Source organism: Salvelinus alpinus, chromosome 6, assembly GCF_045679555.1.
Source record: "Salvelinus alpinus chromosome 6, SLU_Salpinus.1, whole genome shotgun sequence".
In the NCBI taxonomy this organism is placed as follows: domain Eukaryota; kingdom Metazoa; phylum Chordata; class Actinopteri; order Salmoniformes; family Salmonidae; genus Salvelinus; species Salvelinus alpinus.
The window spans coordinates 92,432,058-92,452,644 of record NC_092091.1 but is presented as its reverse complement, the minus strand read 5'-3'; the positions used below and the strand labels follow the sequence as shown (position 1 = coordinate 92,452,644).

At 41.2% G+C, this 20,587-nt stretch overlaps 1 protein-coding gene across 8 annotated transcripts in view; it reads left to right on the top strand.

Moving 5' to 3' along the window:
* The first annotated feature begins 303 nt into the window (after positions 1-303).
* LOC139577773 (uncharacterized) overlaps positions 304-20,587 on the top strand; it is a 106,438-nt gene continuing 86,154 nt past the window's right edge. For 7 of the 8 annotated variants that reach the window (XM_071404940.1, XM_071404934.1, XM_071404935.1 and 4 more), the window contains exons 1-2: positions 304-390; positions 540-629. In XM_071404940.1, the coding sequence (XP_071261041.1) occupies positions 338-390; positions 540-629 (143 nt within the window). In that variant the 5' untranslated portion in view covers positions 304-337. The remainder of the gene's footprint in view (positions 391-539; positions 630-20,587) is intronic. The other variant, XM_071404936.1, reaches the window with a different exon arrangement.

Here is a 20,587-nt window from a genome sequence, read left to right as displayed (position 1 = left end):
TTTCTGTCCATTTAGAAATATACACATATTTGTTTCTGTCCATATAGAAATATTTGTTTCTTTCCATTTAGAAATATACCAATATTTCTGTTTCTGTCCATATTGAAATATATACAAATATTTATGTTTCTGTCCATATAGAAATGTACAAATATTTATGTTTCTGTCCATATTGAAATTTTTACAAATAGTTGTGTTTCTGTCCATATAGAAATATGCAAACAGTCAACATGAAGGATGGATAGGTATTACATTCTGCATATTCACACAATGACAACACCCTCCTTGATCTTTCCACAGTGGTAAACAGGAGAGGGTGGGGTCACCGTGTCTGTCCATGAAGAGTGATTGCTCCATGGACAGACATATTAAGTTTGGAAAAGATGCCAGGTAAGTGAAGAACCTGACATAGACATAACGATCACCTGATAGAAGATTAGTGTTCTACAAACAATGATGAATAAGTAATTGGGGTTCAAAATGAAAGAAAGAACAGCATTTATCATTCATAAACAAAATCCTCCTTGATGTTTCCACAGTGGTAAACAGGAGAGGGTGTGGTCTCCGTGTCTGTCCATGAAGAGTGATTGGTCCATGGACAGGCCCATTATGTTTGGAAAAGGTGCCAGGTAAGTAAAGAGCAGAAGCTTTCTCATGTAGACACTGGTATGGTGCTGGAGGTAATGAATGTGAGGTTTAAAGGGGCAATCTGTGATTGCTACATCAATTATTTTACTTTTAAGTTAATGATATACATAGCCATTGACGATTGAAGAATATAACTTATAAATATCTCATGAGCTCAGTTCAACTGTCGTACTCCATCAGAACCCAAAATGATTCTGATTCTGATATGCTGATTCGGTGAGCGAGTTCATTAGGAAGTGCATTGACGATGTCGTACCCACAGCAACGATAAAAACATTCCCAAACCAGAAACCGTGGATTGACGGCAGCATTCGCGTGAAACTGAAAGCGCGAACCACTGCTTTTAACCAGGGCAAGGTGACCGGAAGCATGACCGAATACAAACAGTGTAGCTATTCTCTCCGCAAGGCAATCAAACAGGCCAAGTCTCAGTACAGAGACAAAATCGAGTCGAAATTCAACAGCTCAGACACAAGAGGTATGTGGCAGGGTCTACAGTCAATCACGGATTACAAAAAGAAAACCAGCCCCGTCGAGGACCAGGATGTCTTGCTCCCAGACAGGCTAAACAACTTTTTTGCCCGCTTTGAGGACAATACAGTGCCACTGACACGGCCCCCTACCAAAACCTGCGGGCTCTCCTTCACTGCAGCCGAGGTGAGTAAAACATTTAAACGTGTTAACCCTCGCAAGGCTGCAGGCCCAGACGGCATTCCCAGCCGCGTCCTCAGAGCATGCGCAGACCAGCTGGCTGGTGTGTTTACGGACATATTCAATCAATCCTTATCCCAGTCTGCTGTTCCCACATGCTTCAAGAGGGCCACCATTGTTCCTGTTCCCAAGAAAGCTAAGGTAACTGAGCTAAACGACTACCGCCCCGTAGCACTCACTTCCGTCATCATGAAGTGCTTTGAGAGACTAGTCAAGGACCATATCACCTCCACCCTACCGGACACCCTAGACCCACTCCAATTTGCTTACCGACCCAATAGGTCCACAGACGACGCAATCGCAACCACACTACACACTGCCCTAACCCATCTGGACAAGAGGAATACCCATGTGAGAATGCTGTTCATCGATTACAGCTCAGCATTTAACACCATAGTACCCTCCAAACTCGTCATCAAGCTCGAGACCCTGGGTCTCGACCCCGCCCTGTGCAACTGGGTCCTGGACTTCCTGACGGGCCGCCCCCAGGTGGTGAGGGTAGGTAACAACATCTCCACCCCGCTGATCCTCAACACTGGGGCCCCACAAGGGTGCGTTCTGAGCCCTCTCCTGTACTCCCTGTTCACCCACGACTGCGTGGCCATGCACGCCTCCAACTCAATCATCAAGTTTGCGGATGACACTACAGTGGTAGGCTTGATCACCAACAACGACGAGACGGCCTACAGGGAGGAGGTGAGGGCCCTCGGAGTGTGGTGTCAGGAAAATAACCTCATACTCAACGTCAACAAAACAAAGGAGATGATTGTGGACTTCAGGAAACAGCAGAGGGAGCACCCCCCTATCCACATCGACGGGTCAGTAGTGGAGAAGGTGGAAAGTTTTAAGTTCCTCGGTGTACACATCACGGACAAACTGAACTGGTCCACCCACACAGACAGCGTTGTGAAGAAGGCGCAGCAGCGCCTCTTCAACCTCAGGAGGCTGAAGAAATTCGGCTTGTCACCAAAAGCACTCACAAACTTCTACAGATGCACAATCGAGAGCATCCTGTCGGGCTGTATCACCGCCTGGTACGGCAACTGCTCCGCCCACAACCGTAAGGCTCTCCAGAGGGTAGTGAGGTCTGCAGAACGCATCACCAGGGGCAAACTACCTGCCCTCCAGGACACCTACACCACCCGATGTCACAGGAAGGCCATAAAGATCATCAAGGACAACAACCACCCAAGCCACTGCCTGTTCACCCCGCTATCATCCAGAAGGCGAGGTCAGTACAGGTGCATCAAAGCAGGGACCGAGAGACTGAAAAACAGCTTCTATCTCAAGGCCATCAGACTGTTAAACAGCCACCACTAACATTTAGCGGCCGCTGCCAACATACTGACTCAACTCCAGCCACTTTAAAAATGGGAATTGATGGAAATTATGTAAAAATGTACCACTAGCCACTTTAAGCAATGCCACTTAATACAATGTTTACATACCCTACATTACCCATCTCATATGTATATATACTGTACTCTATATCATCTACTGCATCTTGCCATCTTTATGCAATACATGTACCACTAGCCACTTTAAACTATGCCACTTTATGTTTACATACCCTACAGTACTCATCTCATATGTATATACCGTACTCTATACCATCTACTGCATCTGCCATGCCGTTCTGTACCACCACTCATCCATATATCTTTATGTACATATTCTTTATCCCTTACACTTGTGTGTGTGTGTAAGGTAGTAGTGTGGAATTGTTAGGTTAGATTACTGTTGGTTATTACTGCATTGTCGGAACTAGAAGCACAAGCATTTCGCTACACTCGCATTAACATCTGCTAACCATGTGTATGTGACTAATAAAATTTGATTTGATTTGATTTGAAATATAAGCTTGTTTTACTCCAATGTTTGTAAACAACTGAATCGTCAACAAACAATGTATAGCTTCATAACATGGTTAAAACTTTCATTTTGATGTCATAGATGGCCAGTCCTGGCATCCATAGCCCCATCCATGAATTTGAGAGTGGTCACCTTTCTCCAACCCCATCCAAAAATTGTTTGCCCAAAAAATGTGGCGGGTGTCCCCTTTCTTGTTGTTTCAACTGCAGATTGTCCCTTTTAAAAGGTGTTGGAATTCCGTATCCACAAAGCATCTCAGAAAAGGTCCTAGGAATACTGTTAAAATATGTTTTAAGACAAGAAAAACTCCCAGCTGAGAGTAGGTTTTTAGAGGATGTTAAGACACAGCTCAGAATAGGTTTTAGGATGATTAAACACTGCTCAGAGTAGGTTTTAGGATGATGTTTAAACACTGCTCAGAGTAGGTTTTAGGATGATGTTTAAACACTGCTCAGAATAGGTTTTAGGATGACGTTAAGACACTGCTCAGAATAGGTTTTAGGATGCCGTTAAGACACAGTTTAGAATAGGTTTTAGGATAATGTTTAAACACAGCTCAGAATAGGTTTTAGGATGATGTTTAAACACTGCTCAGAGTAGGTTTTAGGATGACGTTAGGACACAGCTCAGAATAGGTTTTAGGATGACGTTAAGACACTGCTCAGAATAGGTTTTAGGATGACGTTAAGACACTGCTCAGAATAGGTTTTAGGATGTTAAGACACTGCTCAGAGTAGGTTTTAGGATGTTAAGACACTGCTCAGAGTAGGTTTTAGGATGACGTTAAGACACTGCTCAGAATAGATTTTAGGATGTTAAGACACTGCTCAGAATAGCTTTTAGGATGTTAAGACACTGCTCAGAGTAGGTTTTAGGATGTTAAGACACTGCTCAGAGTAGGTTTAAGGATGTTAAGACACTGCTCAGTGTAGGTTTTAGGATGATGTTTAAACACTGCTCAGAGTAGGTTTCATGATGTTAAGACACTGCTCCGAGTAGGTTTTAAGATGTTAAGACACTGCTCAGAGTAGGTTTTAGGAGGATGTTAGGATGTTGAAACACTGCTCAGAGTTGGTCTTAGGAGGATTTTAAGACACTGCTAAGAGTAGGTTTTAGGATGTGAAGACACTGCTCAGACTCGGTTTTAGGATGTTAAGACACTGCTCAGAGTATGTTTTAGGATGACGTTAAGACACAGCTCAGAATAGCTTTTAGGATGATGTTTAAACACTGCTCAGAGTAGGTTTTATGATGTTAAGACACTGCTCAGAGTAGGTTTTAGGATGATGTTTAAACACTGCTCAGAGTAGGTTTTAGGATGTTAAGACACTGCTCAGAGTAGGTTTTAAGATCTTAAGACACTGCTCCGAGTAGGTTTTAGGATGTTAAAACACTACTCTGAGTAGGTTTTAGGAGGATGTTAAGACACTGCTCAGAGTTGGTTTTAGGAGGATGTTAAGACACTGCTAAGAGTAGGTTTTAGGATGTGAAGACACTGCTCAGACTAGGTTTTAGGAGGATGTTAAGACTGCTCAGAATAGGTTTTAGGAGAATGTTAAGACACTGCTCAGAGTAGGTTTTAGGATGTTAAGACACTGCTCAGAATAGCTTTTAGGATGTTAAGACACTGCTCAGAATAGCTTTTAGGATGTTAAGACACTGCTCACAGTAGGTTTTAGGATGTTAAGACACTGCTCAGAGTAAGTTTTAGGAAGTTAAGACACAGCTCAGAGTAGGTTTTAGGATGTTAAGACACTGCTCAGAGTAGGTTTTAGGATGTTAAGAGACTGCTCAGGGTGGGTTTTAGGATGTTAAGACACAGCTCAGAGTAGGTTTCAGGATGTTAAGACACATCTCAGAGTGGGTTTTAGGATGATAAGACACTGCTCAGAGTAGGTTTTAGGATGTTAAGACACTGCTCAGAGTAGCTTTTAGAACGCTAAGACACTGCTCCGAGTAGGTTTTAGGATGTTAAGACACAGCTCAGAGTAGGTTTTAGGATGTTAAAACTCTGCTCAGAGTAGGTTTTAGGTTGACGTTAAGACACTGCTCAGAATAGCTTTTAGGATGATGTTTAAACACTGCTCAGAGTAGGTTTCATGATGTTAAGACACTGCTCCGAGTAGGTTTTAGGATGACGTTAAGACACTGCTCAGAGTAGGTTTTAGGATGACGTTAAGACACTGCTCAGAATAGATTTTAGGATGTTAAGACACTGCTCAGAATAGCTTTTAGGATGTTAAGACACTGCTCAGAGTAGGTTTTAGGATGTTAAGACACTGCTCAGAGTAGGTTTAAGGATGTTAAGACACTGCTCAGTGTAGGTTTTAGGATGATGTTCAGACACTGCTCAGAGTAGGTTTTAGGATGTTAAGACACTACTCCGAGTAGGTTGTAGGATGTTAAAACACAGCTCAGAGTAGGTTTTAGGATGTTAAAACTCTGCTCAGACTCGGTTTTAGGATGTTAAGACACTACTCCGAGTAGGTTGTAGGATGTTAAAACACAGCTCAGAGTAGGTTTCAGGATGATAAGACACTGCTCAGAGTAGGTTTTAGGATGATGTTTAAACACTGCTCAGAGTAGGTTTCATGATGTTAAGACACTGCTCCGAGTAGGTTTTAAGATGTTAAGACACTGCTCAGAGTAGGTTTTAGGATGACGTTAAGACACTGCTCAGAATAGATTTTAGGATGTTAAGACACTGCTCCGAGTAGGTTTTAGGATGTTAAGACACAGCTCAGAGTAGGTTTTAGGAGGATGTTAGGATGTTAAGACACTGCTCAGAGTTGGTCTTAGGAGGATTTTAAGAAACTGCTCAGAGTAGGTTTTAGGATGTTAAGACACTGCTCAGAGTAGGTTTTAGGATGTTAAGACACTACTCAGAGTAGGTTTTAGGATGACAATAAGAAACTGCTCAGAATAGGTTTTAGGATGACGTTAAGACACAGCTCAGAGTAGGTTTTAGGATGATAAGACACTGCTCAGAGTAGGTTTTAGGATGTTAAGACACTGCTCAGAGTAGGTTTTAGGATGTTAAGACACATCTCAGAGTAGGTTTCAGGATGTTAAGACACAGCTCAGAGTAGGGTTTAGGATGACGTTAAGACACAGCTCAGAATAGGTTTTAGGATGACGTTAAGACACAGCTCAGAGTAGGTTTTAGGATGTTAAGACACTGCTCCGAGCAGGTTTTAGGATGTTAAGACACTGCTCAGAGTAGGTTTTAGGATGTTAAGACACTGCTCAGAGTAGGTTTTAGGATGTTAAGACACTACTCCGAGTAGGTTGTAGGATGTTAAAACACTGCTCAGAGTAGGTTTTAGGATGTTAAGAGACTGCTTAGGGTGAGTTTTAGGATGTTAAGACACAGCTCAGAGTAGGTTTCAGGATGTTAAGACACAGCTCAGAGTAGGGTTTAGGATGACGTTAAGACACAGCTCAGAATAGGTTTTAGGATGACGTTAAGACACAGCTCAGAATATGTTTTAGGATGACGTTAAGACACTGCTCAGAATAGATTTTAGGATGTTAAGACACTGCTCCGAGCAGGTTTTAGGATGTTCAGACACTGCTCAGAGTAGGTTTAAGGATGTTAAGACACTGCTCAGTGTAGGTTTTAGGATGATGTTCAGACACGGCTCAGAGTAGGTTTTAGGATGTTAAGACACTACTCCGAGTAGGTTGTAGGATGTTAAAACACTGTTCAGAGTAGGTTTTAGGATGTTAAGAGACTGCTTAGGGTGAGTTTTAGGATGATAAGACACTGCTCAGAGTAGGTTTTAGGATGTTAAGACACTGCTCAGAGTAGCTTTAGAATGCTAAGACACTGCTCCGAGTAGGTTTTAGGATGTTAAGACACAGCTCAGAGTAGGTTTTAGGATGACGTTAAGACACTGCTCAGAATAGCTTTTAGGATGATGTTTAAACACTGCTCAGAGTAGGTTTTATGATGTTAAGACACTGCTCCGAGTAGGTTTTAAGATGTTAAGACACTGCTCAGAGTAGGTTTTAGGATGACGTTAAGACACTGCTCAGAATAGATTTTAGGATGTTAAGACACTGCTCAGAATAGCTTTTAGGATGTTAAGACACTGCTCAGAGTAGGTTTTAGGATGTTAAGACACTGCTCAGAGTAGGTTTTAGGATGTTAAGACACTGCTCAGAGTAGGTTTAAGGATGTTAAGACACTGCTCAGTGTAGGTTTTAGGATGATGTTCAGACACTGCTCAGAGTAGGTTTTAGGATGTTAAGACACTACTCCGAGTAGGTTGTAGGATGTTAAAACACTGCTCAGAGTAGGTTTTAGGATGTTAAGAGACTGCTTAGGGTGAGTTTTAGGATGTTAAGACACAGCTCAGAGTAGGTTTCAGGATGTTAAGACACAGCTCAGAGTAGGTTTCAGGATGATAAGACACTGCTCAGAGTAGGTTTTAGGATGTTAAGACACTGCTCAGAGTAGCTTTTAGAATGCTAAGACACTGCTCCGAGTAGGTTTTAGGATGTTAAGACACAGCTCAGATTAGGTTTTAGGATGTTAAGACACTGCTCCGAGCAGGTTTTAGGATGTTCAGACACTGCTCAGAGTAGTTTTTAGGATGTTAAGACACTGCTCAGAGTAGGTTTAAGGATGTTAAGACACTGCTCAGTGTAGGTTTTAGGATGATGTTCAGACACGGCTCAGAGTAGGTTTTAGGATGTTAAGACACTGCTCAGAATAGCTTTTAGGATGTTAAGACACTGCTCAGAGTAGGTTTTAGGATGTTAAGACACTGCTCAGAATAGGTTTAAGGATGTTAAGACACTGCTCAGTGTAGGTTTTAGGATGATGTTCAGACACTGCTCAGAGTAGGTTTTAGGATGTTAAGACACTACTCCGAGTAGGTTGTAGGATGTTAAAACACTGCTCAGAGTAGGTTTTAGGATGTTAAGAGACTGCTTAGGGTGAGTTTTAGGATGTTAAGACACAGCTCAGAGTAGGTTTCAGGATGTTAAGACACAGCTCAGAGTAGGTTTCAGGATGATAAGACACTGCTCAGAGTAGGTTTTAGGATGTTAAGACACTGCTCAGAGTAGCTTTTAGAATGCTAAGACACTGCTCCGAGTAGGTTTTAGGATGTTAAGACACAGCTCAGATTAGGTTTTAGGATGTTAAGACACTGCTCCGAGCAGGTTTTAGGATGTTCAGACACTGCTCAGAGTAGTTTTTAGGATGTTAAGACACTGCTCAGAGTAGGTTTAAGGATGTTAAGACACTGCTCAGTGTAGGTTTTAGGATGATGTTCAGACACGGCTCAGAGTAGGTTTTAGGATGTTAAGACACTGCTCCGAGTAGGTTTTAGGATGTTAAGACACAGCTCAGAGTAGGTTTTAGGAGGATGTTAGGATGTTAAGACACTGCTCAGAGTTGGTCTTAGGAGGATTTTAAGAAACTGCTCAGAGTAGGTTTTAGGATGTTAAGACACTGCTCAGAGTAGGTTTTAGGATGTTAAGACACTACTCAGAGTAGGTTTTAGGATGACAATAAGAAACTGCTCAGAATAGGTTTTAGGATGACGTTAAGACACAGCTCAGAGTAGGTTTTAGGATGATAAGACACTGCTCAGAGTAGGTTTTAGGATGTTAAGACACTGCTCAGAATAGCTTTTAGGATGTTAAGACACTGCTCAGAGTAGGTTTTAGGATGTTAAGACACTGCTCAGAGTAGGTTTTAGGATGTTAAGACACATCTCAGAGTAGGTTTCAGGATGTTAAGACACAGCTCAGAGTAGGGTTTAGGATGACGTTAAGACACAGCTCAGAATAGGTTTTAGGATGACGTTAAGACACAGCTCAGAGTAGGTTTTAGGATGTTAAGACACTGCTCCGAGCAGGTTTTAGGATGTTAAGACACTGCTCAGAGTAGTTTTTAGGATGTTAAGACACTGCTCAGAGTAGGTTTTAGGATGTTAAGACACTACTCCGAGTAGGTTGTAGGATGTTAAAACACTGCTCAGAGTAGGTTTTAGGATGTTAAGAGACTGCTTAGGGTGAGTTTTAGGATGTTAAGACACAGCTCAGAGTAGGTTTCAGGATGTTAAGACACAGCTCAGAGTAGGGTTTAGGATGACGTTAAGACACAGCTCAGAATAGGTTTTAGGATGACGTTAAGACACAGCTCAGAGTAGGTTTTAGGATGTTAAGACACTGCTCCGAGCAGGTTTTAGGATGTTAAGACACTGCTCAGAGTAGTTTTTAGGATGTTAAGACACTGCTCAGAGTAGGTTTTAGGATGTTAAGACACTACTCCGAGTAGGTTGTAGGATGTTAAAACACTGCTCAGAGTAGGTTTTAGGATGTTAAGAGACTGCTTAGGGTGAGTTTTAGGATGTTAAGACACAGCTCAGAGTAGGTTTCAGGATGTTAAGACACAGCTCAGAGTAGGGTTTAGGATGACGTTAAGACACAGCTCAGAATAGGTTTTAGGATGACGTTAAGACACAGCTCAGAATATGTTTTAGGATGACGTTAAGACACTGCTCAGAATAGGTTTTAGGATGTTAAGACACAGCTCATATTAGGTTTTAGGATGTTAAGACACTGCTCCGAGCAGGTTTTAGGATGTTCAGACACTGCTCCGAGCAGGTTTAAGGATGTTAAGACACTGCTCAGTGTAGGTTTTAGGATGATGTTCAGACACGGCTCAGAGTAGGTTTTAGGATGTTAAGACACTACTCCGAGTAGGTTGTAGGATGTTAAAACACTGTTCAGAGTAGGTTTTAGGATGTTAAGAGACTGCTTAGGGTGAGTTTTAGGATGATAAGACACTGCTCAGAGTAGGTTTTAGGATGTTAAGACACTGCTCAGAGTAGCTTTAGAATGCTAAGACACTGCTCCGAGTAGGTTTTAGGATGTTAAGACACAGCTCAGAGTAGGTTTTAGGATGACGTTAAGACACTGCTCAGAATAGCTTTTAGGATGATGTTTAAACACTGCTCAGAGTAGGTTTTATGATGTTAAGACACTGCTCCGAGTAGGTTTTAAGATGTTAAGACACTGCTCAGAGTAGGTTTTAGGATGACGTTAAGACACTGCTCAGAATAGATTTTAGGATGTTAAGACACTGCTCAGAATAGCTTTTAGGATGTTAAGACACTGCTCAGAGTAGGTTTTAGGATGTTAAGACACTGCTCAGAGTAGGTTTAAGGATGTTAAGACACTGCTCAGTGTAGGTTTTAGGATGATGTTCAGACACTGCTCAGAGTAGGTTTTAGGATGTTAAGACACTACTCCGAGTAGGTTGTAGGATGTTAAAACACTGCTCAGAGTAGGTTTTAGGATGTTAAGAGACTGCTTAGGGTGAGTTTTAGGATGTTAAGACACAGCTCAGAGTAGGTTTCAGGATGTTAAGACACAGCTCAGAGTAGGTTTCAGGATGATAAGACACTGCTCAGAGTAGGTTTTAGGATGTTAAGACACTGCTCAGAGTAGCTTTTAGAATGCTAAGACACTGCTCCGAGTAGGTTTTAGGATGTTAAGACACAGCTCAGATTAGGTTTTAGGATGTTAAGACACTGCTCCGAGCAGGTTTTAGGATGTTCAGACACTGCTCAGAGTAGTTTTTAGGATGTTAAGACACTGCTCAGAGTAGGTTTAAGGATGTTAAGACACTGCTCAGTGTAGGTTTTAGGATGATGTTCAGACACGGCTCAGAGTAGGTTTTAGGATGTTAAGACACTGCTCAGAATAGCTTTTAGGATGTTAAGACACTGCTCAGAGTAGGTTTTAGGATGTTAAGACACTGCTCAGAGTAGGTTTAAGGATGTTAAGACACTGCTCAGTGTAGGTTTTAGGATGATGTTCAGACACTGCTCAGAGTAGGTTTTAGGATGTTAAGACACTACTCCGAGTAGGTTGTAGGATGTTAAAACACTGCTCAGAGTAGGTTTTAGGATGTTAAGAGACTGCTTAGGGTGAGTTTTAGGATGTTAAGACACAGCTCAGAGTAGGTTTCAGGATGTTAAGACACAGCTCAGAGTAGGTTTCAGGATGATAAGACACTGCTCAGAGTAGGTTTTAGGATGTTAAGACACTGCTCAGAGTAGCTTTTAGAATGCTAAGACACTGCTCCGAGTAGGTTTTAGGATGTTAAGACACAGCTCAGATTAGGTTTTAGGATGTTAAGACACTGCTCCGAGCAGGTTTTAGGATGTTCAGACACTGCTCAGAGTAGTTTTTAGGATGTTAAGACACTGCTCAGAGTAGGTTTAAGGATGTTAAGACACTGCTCAGTGTAGGTTTTAGGATGATGTTCAGACACGGCTCAGAGTAGGTTTTAGGATGTTAAGACACTACTCCGAGTAGGTTGTAGGATGTTAAAACACTGCTCAGAGTAGGTTTTAGGATGTTAAGAGACTGCTTAGGGTGAGTTTTAGGATGTTAAGACACAGCTCAGAGTAGGTTTCAGGATGTTAAGACACAGCTCAGAGTAGGTTTCAGGATGATAAGACACTGCTCAGAGTAGGTTTTAGGATGTTAAGACACTGCTCAGAGTAGCTTTTAGAATGCTAAGACACTGCTCCGAGTAGGTTTTAGGATGTTAAGACACAGCTCAGAGTAGATTTTAGGATGTTAAAACTCTGCTCAGACTCGGTTTTAGGATGTTAAGACACTGCTCAGAGTATGTTTTAGGATGACGTTAAGACACAGCTCAGAATAGCTTTTAGGATGATGTTTAAACACTGCTCAGAGTAGGTTTTATGATGTTAAGACACTGCTCCGAGTAGGTTTTAAGATTTTAAGACACTGCTCAGAGTAGGTTTTAGGATGTTAAAACACTGCTCTGAGTAGGTTTTAGGAGGATGTTAAGACACTGCTCAGAGTTGGTTTTAGGAGGATGTTAAGACACTGCTAAGAGTAGATTTTAGGATGTTAAGACACTGCTCAGAATAGCTTTTAGGATGTTAAGACACTGCTCAGAGTAGGTTTTAGGATGTTAAGAGACTGCTCAGGGTGGGTTTTAGGATGTTAAGACACAGCTCAGAGTAGGTTTCAGGATGTTAAGACACAGCTCAGAGTGGGTTTTAGGATGATAAGACACTGCTCAGAGTAGGTTTTAAGATGTTAAGACACTGCTCAGAGTAGGTTTTAGGATGTTAAAACACTGCTCTGAGTAGGTTTTAGGAGGATGTTAAGACACTGATCAGAGTTGGTTTTAGGAGGATGTTAAGACACTGCTCAGAGTAGGTTTTAGGATGACGTTAAGACACTGCTCAGAATAGATTTTAGGATGTTAAGACACTGCTCAGAATAGCTTTTAGGATGTTAAGACACTGCTCAGAGTAGGTTTTAGGATGTTAAGACACTGCTCAGAATAGCTTTTAGGATGATGTTCAGACACTGCTCAGAGTAGGTTTTATGATGTTAAGACACTGCTCAGAGTAGCTTTTAGGATGATGTTTAAACACTGCTCAGAGTAGGTTTTATGATGTTAAGACACTGCTCCGAGTAGGTTTTAAGATTTTAAGACACTGCTCAGAGTAGGTTTTAGGATGTTAAAACACTGCTCTGAGTAGGTTTTAGGAGGATGTTAAGACACTGCTCAGAGTAGGTTTTAGGATGTTAAGACACTGCTCAGAGTAGGTTTTAGGATGTTAAGACACTGCTCAGAGTAGATTTTAGGATGTTAAGACACTGCTCAGAATAGCTTTTAGGATGTTAAGACACTGCTCACAGTAGGTTTTAGGATGTTAAGACACTGCTCAGAGTAAGTTTTAGGATGTTAAGACACAGCTCAGAGTAGGTTTTAGGATGTTAAGACACTGATCAGAGTAGGTTTTAGGATGTTAAGAGACTGCTCAGGGTGGGTTTTAGGATGTTAAGACACAGCTCAGAGTAGGTTTCAGGATGTTAAGACACAGCTCAGAGTGGGTTTTAGGATGATAAGACACTGCTCAGAGTAGGTTTTAGGATGTTAAGACACTGCTCAGAGTAGCTTTTAGAATGCTAAGACACTGCTCCGAGTAGGTTTTAGGATGTTAAGACACTGCTCAGAGTAGGTTTTAGGATGACGTTAAGACACTGCTCAGAATAGCTTTTAGGATGATGTTTAAACACTGCTCAGAGTAGGTTTCATGATGTTAAGACACTGCTCCGAGTAGGTTTTAAGATGTTAAGACACTGCACAGAGTAGGTTTTAGGATGTTAAGACACTGCTCCGAGTAGGTTTTAAGATGTTAAGACACTGCTCCGAGTAGGTTTTAAGATGTTAAGACACTGCTCAGAGTAGGTTTTAGGATGTTAAAACACTGCTCAGACTAGGTTTTAGGAGGATGTTAAGACACTGCTCAGAGTAGATTTTAGGATGTTAAGACACTGCTCAGAATAGCTTTTAGGATGTTAAGACACTGCTCAGAGTAGGTTTTAGGATGTTAAGACACAGCTCAGAGTAGGTTTCAGGATGTTAAGACACAGCTCAGAGTAGGGTTTAGGATGACGTTAAGACACAGCTAAGAATAGGTTTTAGGATGACGTTAAGACACTGCTCAGACTAGGTTTTAGGAGGATGTTAAGACTGCTCAGAATAGGTTTTAGGAGAATGTTAAGACACTGCTCAGAGTAGATTTTAGGATGTTAAGACACTGCTCAGAATAGCTTTTAGGATGTTAAAACACTGCTCTGAGTAGGTTTTAGGAGGATGTTAAGACACTGCTCAGAGTTGGTTTTAGGGGGATGTTAAGACACTGCTAAGAGTAGGTTTTAGGATGTTAAAACACTGCTCAGAGTAGGTTTTAGGATGTTAAGAGACTGCTTAGGGTGGGTTTTAGGATGTTAAGAAACAGCTCAGAGTAGGTTTCAGGATGATAAGACACTGCTCAGAGTAGGTTTTAGGATGTTAAGACACTGCTCAGAGTAGCTTTTAGAATGCTAAGACACTGCTCCGAGTAGGTTTTAGGATGTTAAGACACAGCTCAGAGTAGATTTTAGGATGTTAAAACTCTGCTCAGACTTTGTTTTAGGATGTTAAGACACTGCTCAGAGTAGGTTTTAGGATGACGTTAAGACACAGCTCAGAATAGCTTTTAGGATGATGTTTAAACACTGCTCAGAGTAGGTTTTATGATGTGAAGACACTGCTCAGAGTAGGTTTTAGGATGACGTTAAGACACTGCTCAGAATAGCTTTTAGGATGATGTTTAAACACTGCTCAGAGTAGTTTTTATGATTTTAAGACACTGCTCAGAGTAGGTTTTAGGATGTTAAAACACTGCTCAGAATAGCTTTTAGGATGATGTTCAGACACTGCTCAGAGTAGGTTTTATGATGTTAAGACACTGCTCAGAGTAGGTTTTAGGATGATGTTTAAACACTGCTCAGAGTAGGTTTTATGATGTTAAGACACTGCTCCGAGTAGATTTTAAGACACTGCTCAGAGTAGGTTTTAGGATGTTAAAACACTGCTCTGAGTAGGTTTTAGGAGGATGTTAAGACACTGCTCAGAGTTGGTTTTAGGAGGATGTTAAGACACTTCTCAGAGTAGGTTTTAGGATGTTAAGACACTGCTCAGAGTAGATTTTAGGATGTTAAGACACTGCTCAGAATAGCTTTTAGGATGTAAAGACACTGCTCACAGTAGGTTTTAGGATGTTAAGACACTGCTCAGAGTAAGTTTTAGGATGTTAAGACACTGCTCAGAGTAGATTTTAGGATGTTAAGACACTGCTCAGAATAGCTTTTAGGATGTTAAGACACGGCTCACAGTAGGTTTTAGGATGTTAAGACACTGCTCAGAGTAAGTTTTAGGATGTTAAGACACAGCTCAGAGTAGGTTTTAGGATGTTAAGACACAGCTCAGAGTGGGTTTTAGGATGATAAGACACTGCTCAGAGTAGGTTTTAGGATGTTAAGACACTGCTCAGAGTAGCTTTTAGAATGCTAAGACACTGCTCCGAGTAGGTTTTAGGATGTTAAGACACTGCTCAGAGTAGGTTTTAGGATGACGTTAAGACACTGCTCAGAATAGCTTTTAGGATGATGTTTAAACACTGCTCAGAGTAGGTTTCATGATGTTAAGACACTGCTCCGAGTAGGTTTTAAGATGTTAAGACACTGCACAGAGTAGGTTTTAGGATGTTAAGACACTGCTCCGAGTAGGTTTTAAGATGTTAAGACACTGCTCAGAGTAGGTTTTAGGATGTTAAAACACTGCTCAGACTAGGTTTTAGGAGGATGTTAAGACTGCTCAGAATAGGTTTTAGGAGAATGTTAAGACACTGCTCAGAGTAGGTTTTAGGATGTTAAGACACTGCTAAGAGTAGGTTTTAGGATGTTAAAACACTGCTCAGAGTAGGTTTTAGGATGTTAAGAGACTGCTTAGGGTGGGTTTTAGGATGTTAAGAAACAGCTCAGAGTAGGTTTCAGGATGATAAGACACTGCTCAGAGTAGGTTTTAGGATGTTAAGACACTGCTCAGAGTAGTTTTTAGAATGCTAAGACACTGCTCCGAGTAGGTTTTAGGATGTTAAGACACAGCTCAGAGTAGATTTTAGGATGTTAAAACTCTGCTCAGACTTTGTTTTAGGATGTTAAGACACTGCTCAGAGTAGGTTTTAGGATGATGTTAAGACACTGCTCCGAGTAGGTTTTAGGATGTTAAGACACAGCTCAGAGTAGGTTTTAGGAGGATGTTAGGATGTTAAGACACTGCTCAGAGTTGGTCTTAGGAGGATTTTAAGAAACTGCTCAGAGTAGGTTTTAGGATGTTAAGACACTGCTCAGAGTAGGTTTTAGGATGTTAAGACACTACTCAGAGTAGGTTTTAGGATGACAATAAGAAACTGCTCAGAATAGGTTTTAGGATGACGTTAAGACACAGCTCAGAGTAGGTTTTAGGATGATAAGACACTGCTCAGAGTAGGTTTTAGGATGTTAAGACACTGCTCAGAATAGCTTTTAGGATGTTAAGACACTGCTCAGAGTAGGTTTTAGGATGTTAAGACACTGCTCAGAGTAGGTTTTAGGATGTTAAGACACATCTCAGAGTAGGTTTCAGGATGTTAAGACACAGCTCAGAGTAGGGTTTAGGATGACGTTAAGACACAGCTCAGAATAGGTTTTAGGATGACGTTAAGACACAGCTCAGAGTAGGTTTTAGGATGTTAAGACACTGCTCCGAGCAGGTTTTAGGATGTTAAGACACTGCTCAGAGTAGTTTTTAGGATGTTAAGACACTGCTCAGAGTAGGTTTTAGGATGTTAAGACACTACTCCGAGTAGGTTGTAGGATGTTAAAACACTGCTCAGAGTAGGTTTTAGGATGTTAAGAGACTGCTTAGGGTGAGTTTTAGGATGTTAAGACACAGCTCAGAGTAGGTTTCAGGATGTTAAGACACAGCTCAGAGTAGGGTTTAGGATGACGTTAAGACACAGCTCAGAATAGGTTTTAGGATGACGTTAAGACACAGCTCAGAATATGTTTTAGGATGACGTTAAGACACAGCTCAGAATAGGTTTTAGGATGTTAAGACACAGCTCATATTAGGTTTTAGGATGTTAAGACACTGCTCCGAGCAGGTTTTAGGATGTTCAGACACTGCTCAGAGTAGGTTTAAGGATGTTAAGACACTGCTCAGTGTAGGTTTTAGGATGATGTTCAGACACGGCTCAGAGTAGGTTTTAGGATGTTAAGACACTACTCCGAGTAGGTTGTAGGATGTTAAAACACTGTTCAGAGTAGGTTTTAGGATGTTAAGAGACTGCTTAGGGTGAGTTTTAGGATGATAAGACACTGCTCAGAGTAGGTTTTAGGATGTTAAGACACTGCTCAGAGTAGCTTTAGAATGCTAAGACACTGCTCCGAGTAGGTTTTAGGATGTTAAGACACAGCTCAGAGTAGGTTTTAGGATGACGTTAAGACACTGCTCAGAATAGCTTTTAGGATGATGTTTAAACACTGCTCAGAGTAGGTTTTATGATGTTAAGACACTGCTCCGAGTAGGTTTTAAGATGTTAAGACACTGCTCAGAGTAGGTTTTAGGATGACGTTAAGACACTGCTCAGAATAGATTTTAGGATGTTAAGACACTGCTCAGAATAGCTTTTAGGATGTTAAGACACTGCTCAGAGTAGGTTTTAGGATGTTAAGACACTGCTCAGAGTAGGTTTAAGGATGTTAAGACACTGCTCAGTGTAGGTTTTAGGATGATGTTCAGACACTGCTCAGAGTAGGTTTTAGGATGTTAAGACACTACTCCGAGTAGGTTGTAGGATGTTAAAACACTGCTCAGAGTAGGTTTTAGGATGTTAAGAGACTGCTTAGGGTGAGTTTTAGGATGTTAAGACACAGCTCAGAGTAGGTTTCAGGATGTTAAGACACAGCTCAGAGTAGGTTTCAGGATGATAAGACACTGCTCAGAGTAGGTTTTAGGATGTTAAGACACTGCTCAGAGTAGCTTTTAGAATGCTAAGACACTGCTCCGAGTAGGTTTTAGGATGTTAAGACACAGCTCAGATTAGGTTTTAGGATGTTAAGACACTGCTCCGAGCAGGTTTTAGGATGTTCAGACACTGCTCAGAGTAGTTTTTAGGATGTTAAGACACTGCTCAGAGTAGGTTTAAGGATGTTAAGACACTGCTCAGTGTAGGTTTTAGGATGATGTTCAGACACGGCTCAGAGTAGGTTTTAGGATGTTAAGACACTGCTCAGAATAGATTTTAGGATGTTAAGACACTGCTCAGAGTAGGTTTTAGGATGTTAAGACACTGCTCAGAGTAGGTTTCAGGATGTTAAGACACTGCTCAGTGTAGGTTTTAGGATGATGTTCAGACACTGCTCAGAGTAGGTTTTAGGATGTTAAGACACTACTCCGAGTAGGTTGTAGGATGTTAAAACACTGCTCAGAGTAGGTTTTAGGATGTTAAGAGACTGTTTAGGGTGAGTTTTAGGATGTTAAGACACAGCTCAGAGTAGGTTTCAGGATGTTAAGACACAGCTCAGAGTAGGTTTCAGGATGATAAGACACTGCTCAGAGTAGGTTTTAGGATGTTAAGACACTGCTCAGAGTAGCTTTTAGAATGCTAAGACACTGCTCCGAGTAGGTTTTAGGATGTTAAGACACAGCTCAGATTAGGTTTTAGGATGTTAAGACACTGCTCCGAGCAGGTTTTAGGATGTTCAGACACTGCTCAGAGTAGTTTTTAGGATGTTAAGACACTGCTCAGAGTAGGTTTAAGGATGTTAAGACACTGCTCAGTGTAGGTTTTAGGATGATGTTCAGACACGGCTCAGAGTAGGTTTTAGGATGTTAAGACACTACTCCGAGTAGGTTGTAGGATGTTAAAACACTGCTCAGAGTAGGTTTCAGGATGTTAAGACACAGCTCAGAGTAGGTTTCAGGATGATAAGACACTGCTCAGAGTAGGTTTTAGGATGTTAAGACACTGCTCAGAGTAGCTTTTAGAATGCTAAGACACTGCTCCGAGTAGGTTTTAGGATGTTAAGACACAGCTCAGAGTAGATTTTAGGATGTTAAAACTCTGCTCAGACTCGGTTTTAGGATGTTAAGACACTGCTCAGAGTATGTTTTAGGATGACGTTAAGACACAGCTCAGAATAGCTTTTAGGATGATGTTTAAACACTGCTCAGAGTAGGTTTTATGATGTTAAGACACTGCTCCGAGTAGGTTTTAAGATTTTAAGACACTGCTCAGAGTAGGTTTTAGGATGTTAAAACACTGCTCTGAGTAGGTTTTAGGAGGATGTTAAGACACTGCTCAGAGTTGGTTTTAGGAGGATGTTAAGACACTGCTAAGAGTAGGTTTTAGGATGTGAAGACACTGCTCAGACTAGGTTTTAGGAGGATGTTAAGACACTGCTCAGAGTAGGTTTTAGGATGTTAAGACACTGCTCAGAATAGCTTTTAGGATGTTAAGACACTGCTCACAGTAGGTTTTAGGATGTTAAGACACTGCTCAGAGTAAGTTTTAGGATGTTAAGACACAGCTCAGAGTAGGTTTTAGGATGTTAAGACACTGCTCAGAGTAGGTTTTAGGATGTTAAGAGACTGCTCAGGGTGGGTTTTAGGATGTTAAGACACAGCTCAGAGTAGGTTTCAGGATGTTAAGACACAGCTCAGAGTGGGTTTTAGGATGATAAGACACTGCTCAGAGTAGGTTTTAGGATGTTAAGACACTGCTCAGAGTAGGTTTTAGGAAGACGTTAAGACACTGCTCAGAATAGCTTTTAGGATAATGTTTAAACACTGCTCAGAGTAGGTTTTATGATGTTAAGACACTGCTCCGAGTAGGTTTTAAGATGTTAAGACACTGCTCAGAGTAGGTTTTAGGATGTTAAAACACTGCTCTGAGTAGGTTTTAGGAGGATGTTAAGACACTGATCAGAGTTGGTTTTAGGAGGATGTTAAGACACTGCTCAGAGTAGGTTTTAGGATGACGTTAAGACACTGCTCAGAATAGATTTTAGGATGTTAAGACACTGCTCAGAATAGCTTTTAGGATGTTAAGACACTGCTCAGAGTAGGTTTTAGGATGTTAAGACACTGCTCAGAATAGCTTTTAGGATGATGTTCAAACACTGCTCAGAGTAGGTTTTATGATGTTAAGACACTGCTCAGAGTAGGTTTTAGGATGATGTTTAAACACTGCTCAGAGTAGGTTTTATGATGTTAAGACACTGCTCCGAGTAGGTTTTAAGATTTTAAGACACTGCTCAGAGTAGGTTTTAGGATGTTAAAACACTGCTCTGAGTAGGTTTTAGGAGGATGTTAAGACACTGCTCAGAGTAGGTTTTAGGATGTTAAGACACTGCTCAGAGTAGATTTTAGGATGTTAAGACACTGCTCAGAATAGCTTTTAGGATGTTAAGACACGGCTCACAGTAGGTTTTAGGATGTTAAGACACTGCTCAGAGTAAGTTTTAGGATGTTAAGACACAGCTCAGAGTAGGTTTTAGGATGTTAAGACACTGATCAGAGTAGGTTTTAGGATGTTAAGAGACTGCTCAGGGTGGGTTTTAGGATGTTAAGACACAGCTCAGAGTAGGTTTCAGGATGTTAAGACACAGCTCAGAGTGGGTTTTAGGATGATAAGACACTGCTCAGAGTAGGTTTTAGGATGTTAAGACACTGCTCAGAGTAGCTTTTAGAATGCTAAGACACTGCTCCGAGTAGGTTTTAGGATGTTAAGACACTGCTCAGAGTAGGTTTTAGGATGACGTTAAGACACTGCTCAGAATAGCTTTTAGGATGATGTTTAAACACTGCTCAGAGTAGGTTTCATGATGTTAAGACACTGCTCCGAGTAGGTTTTAAGATGTTAAGACACTGCACAGAGTAGGTTTTAGGATGTTAAGACACTGCTCC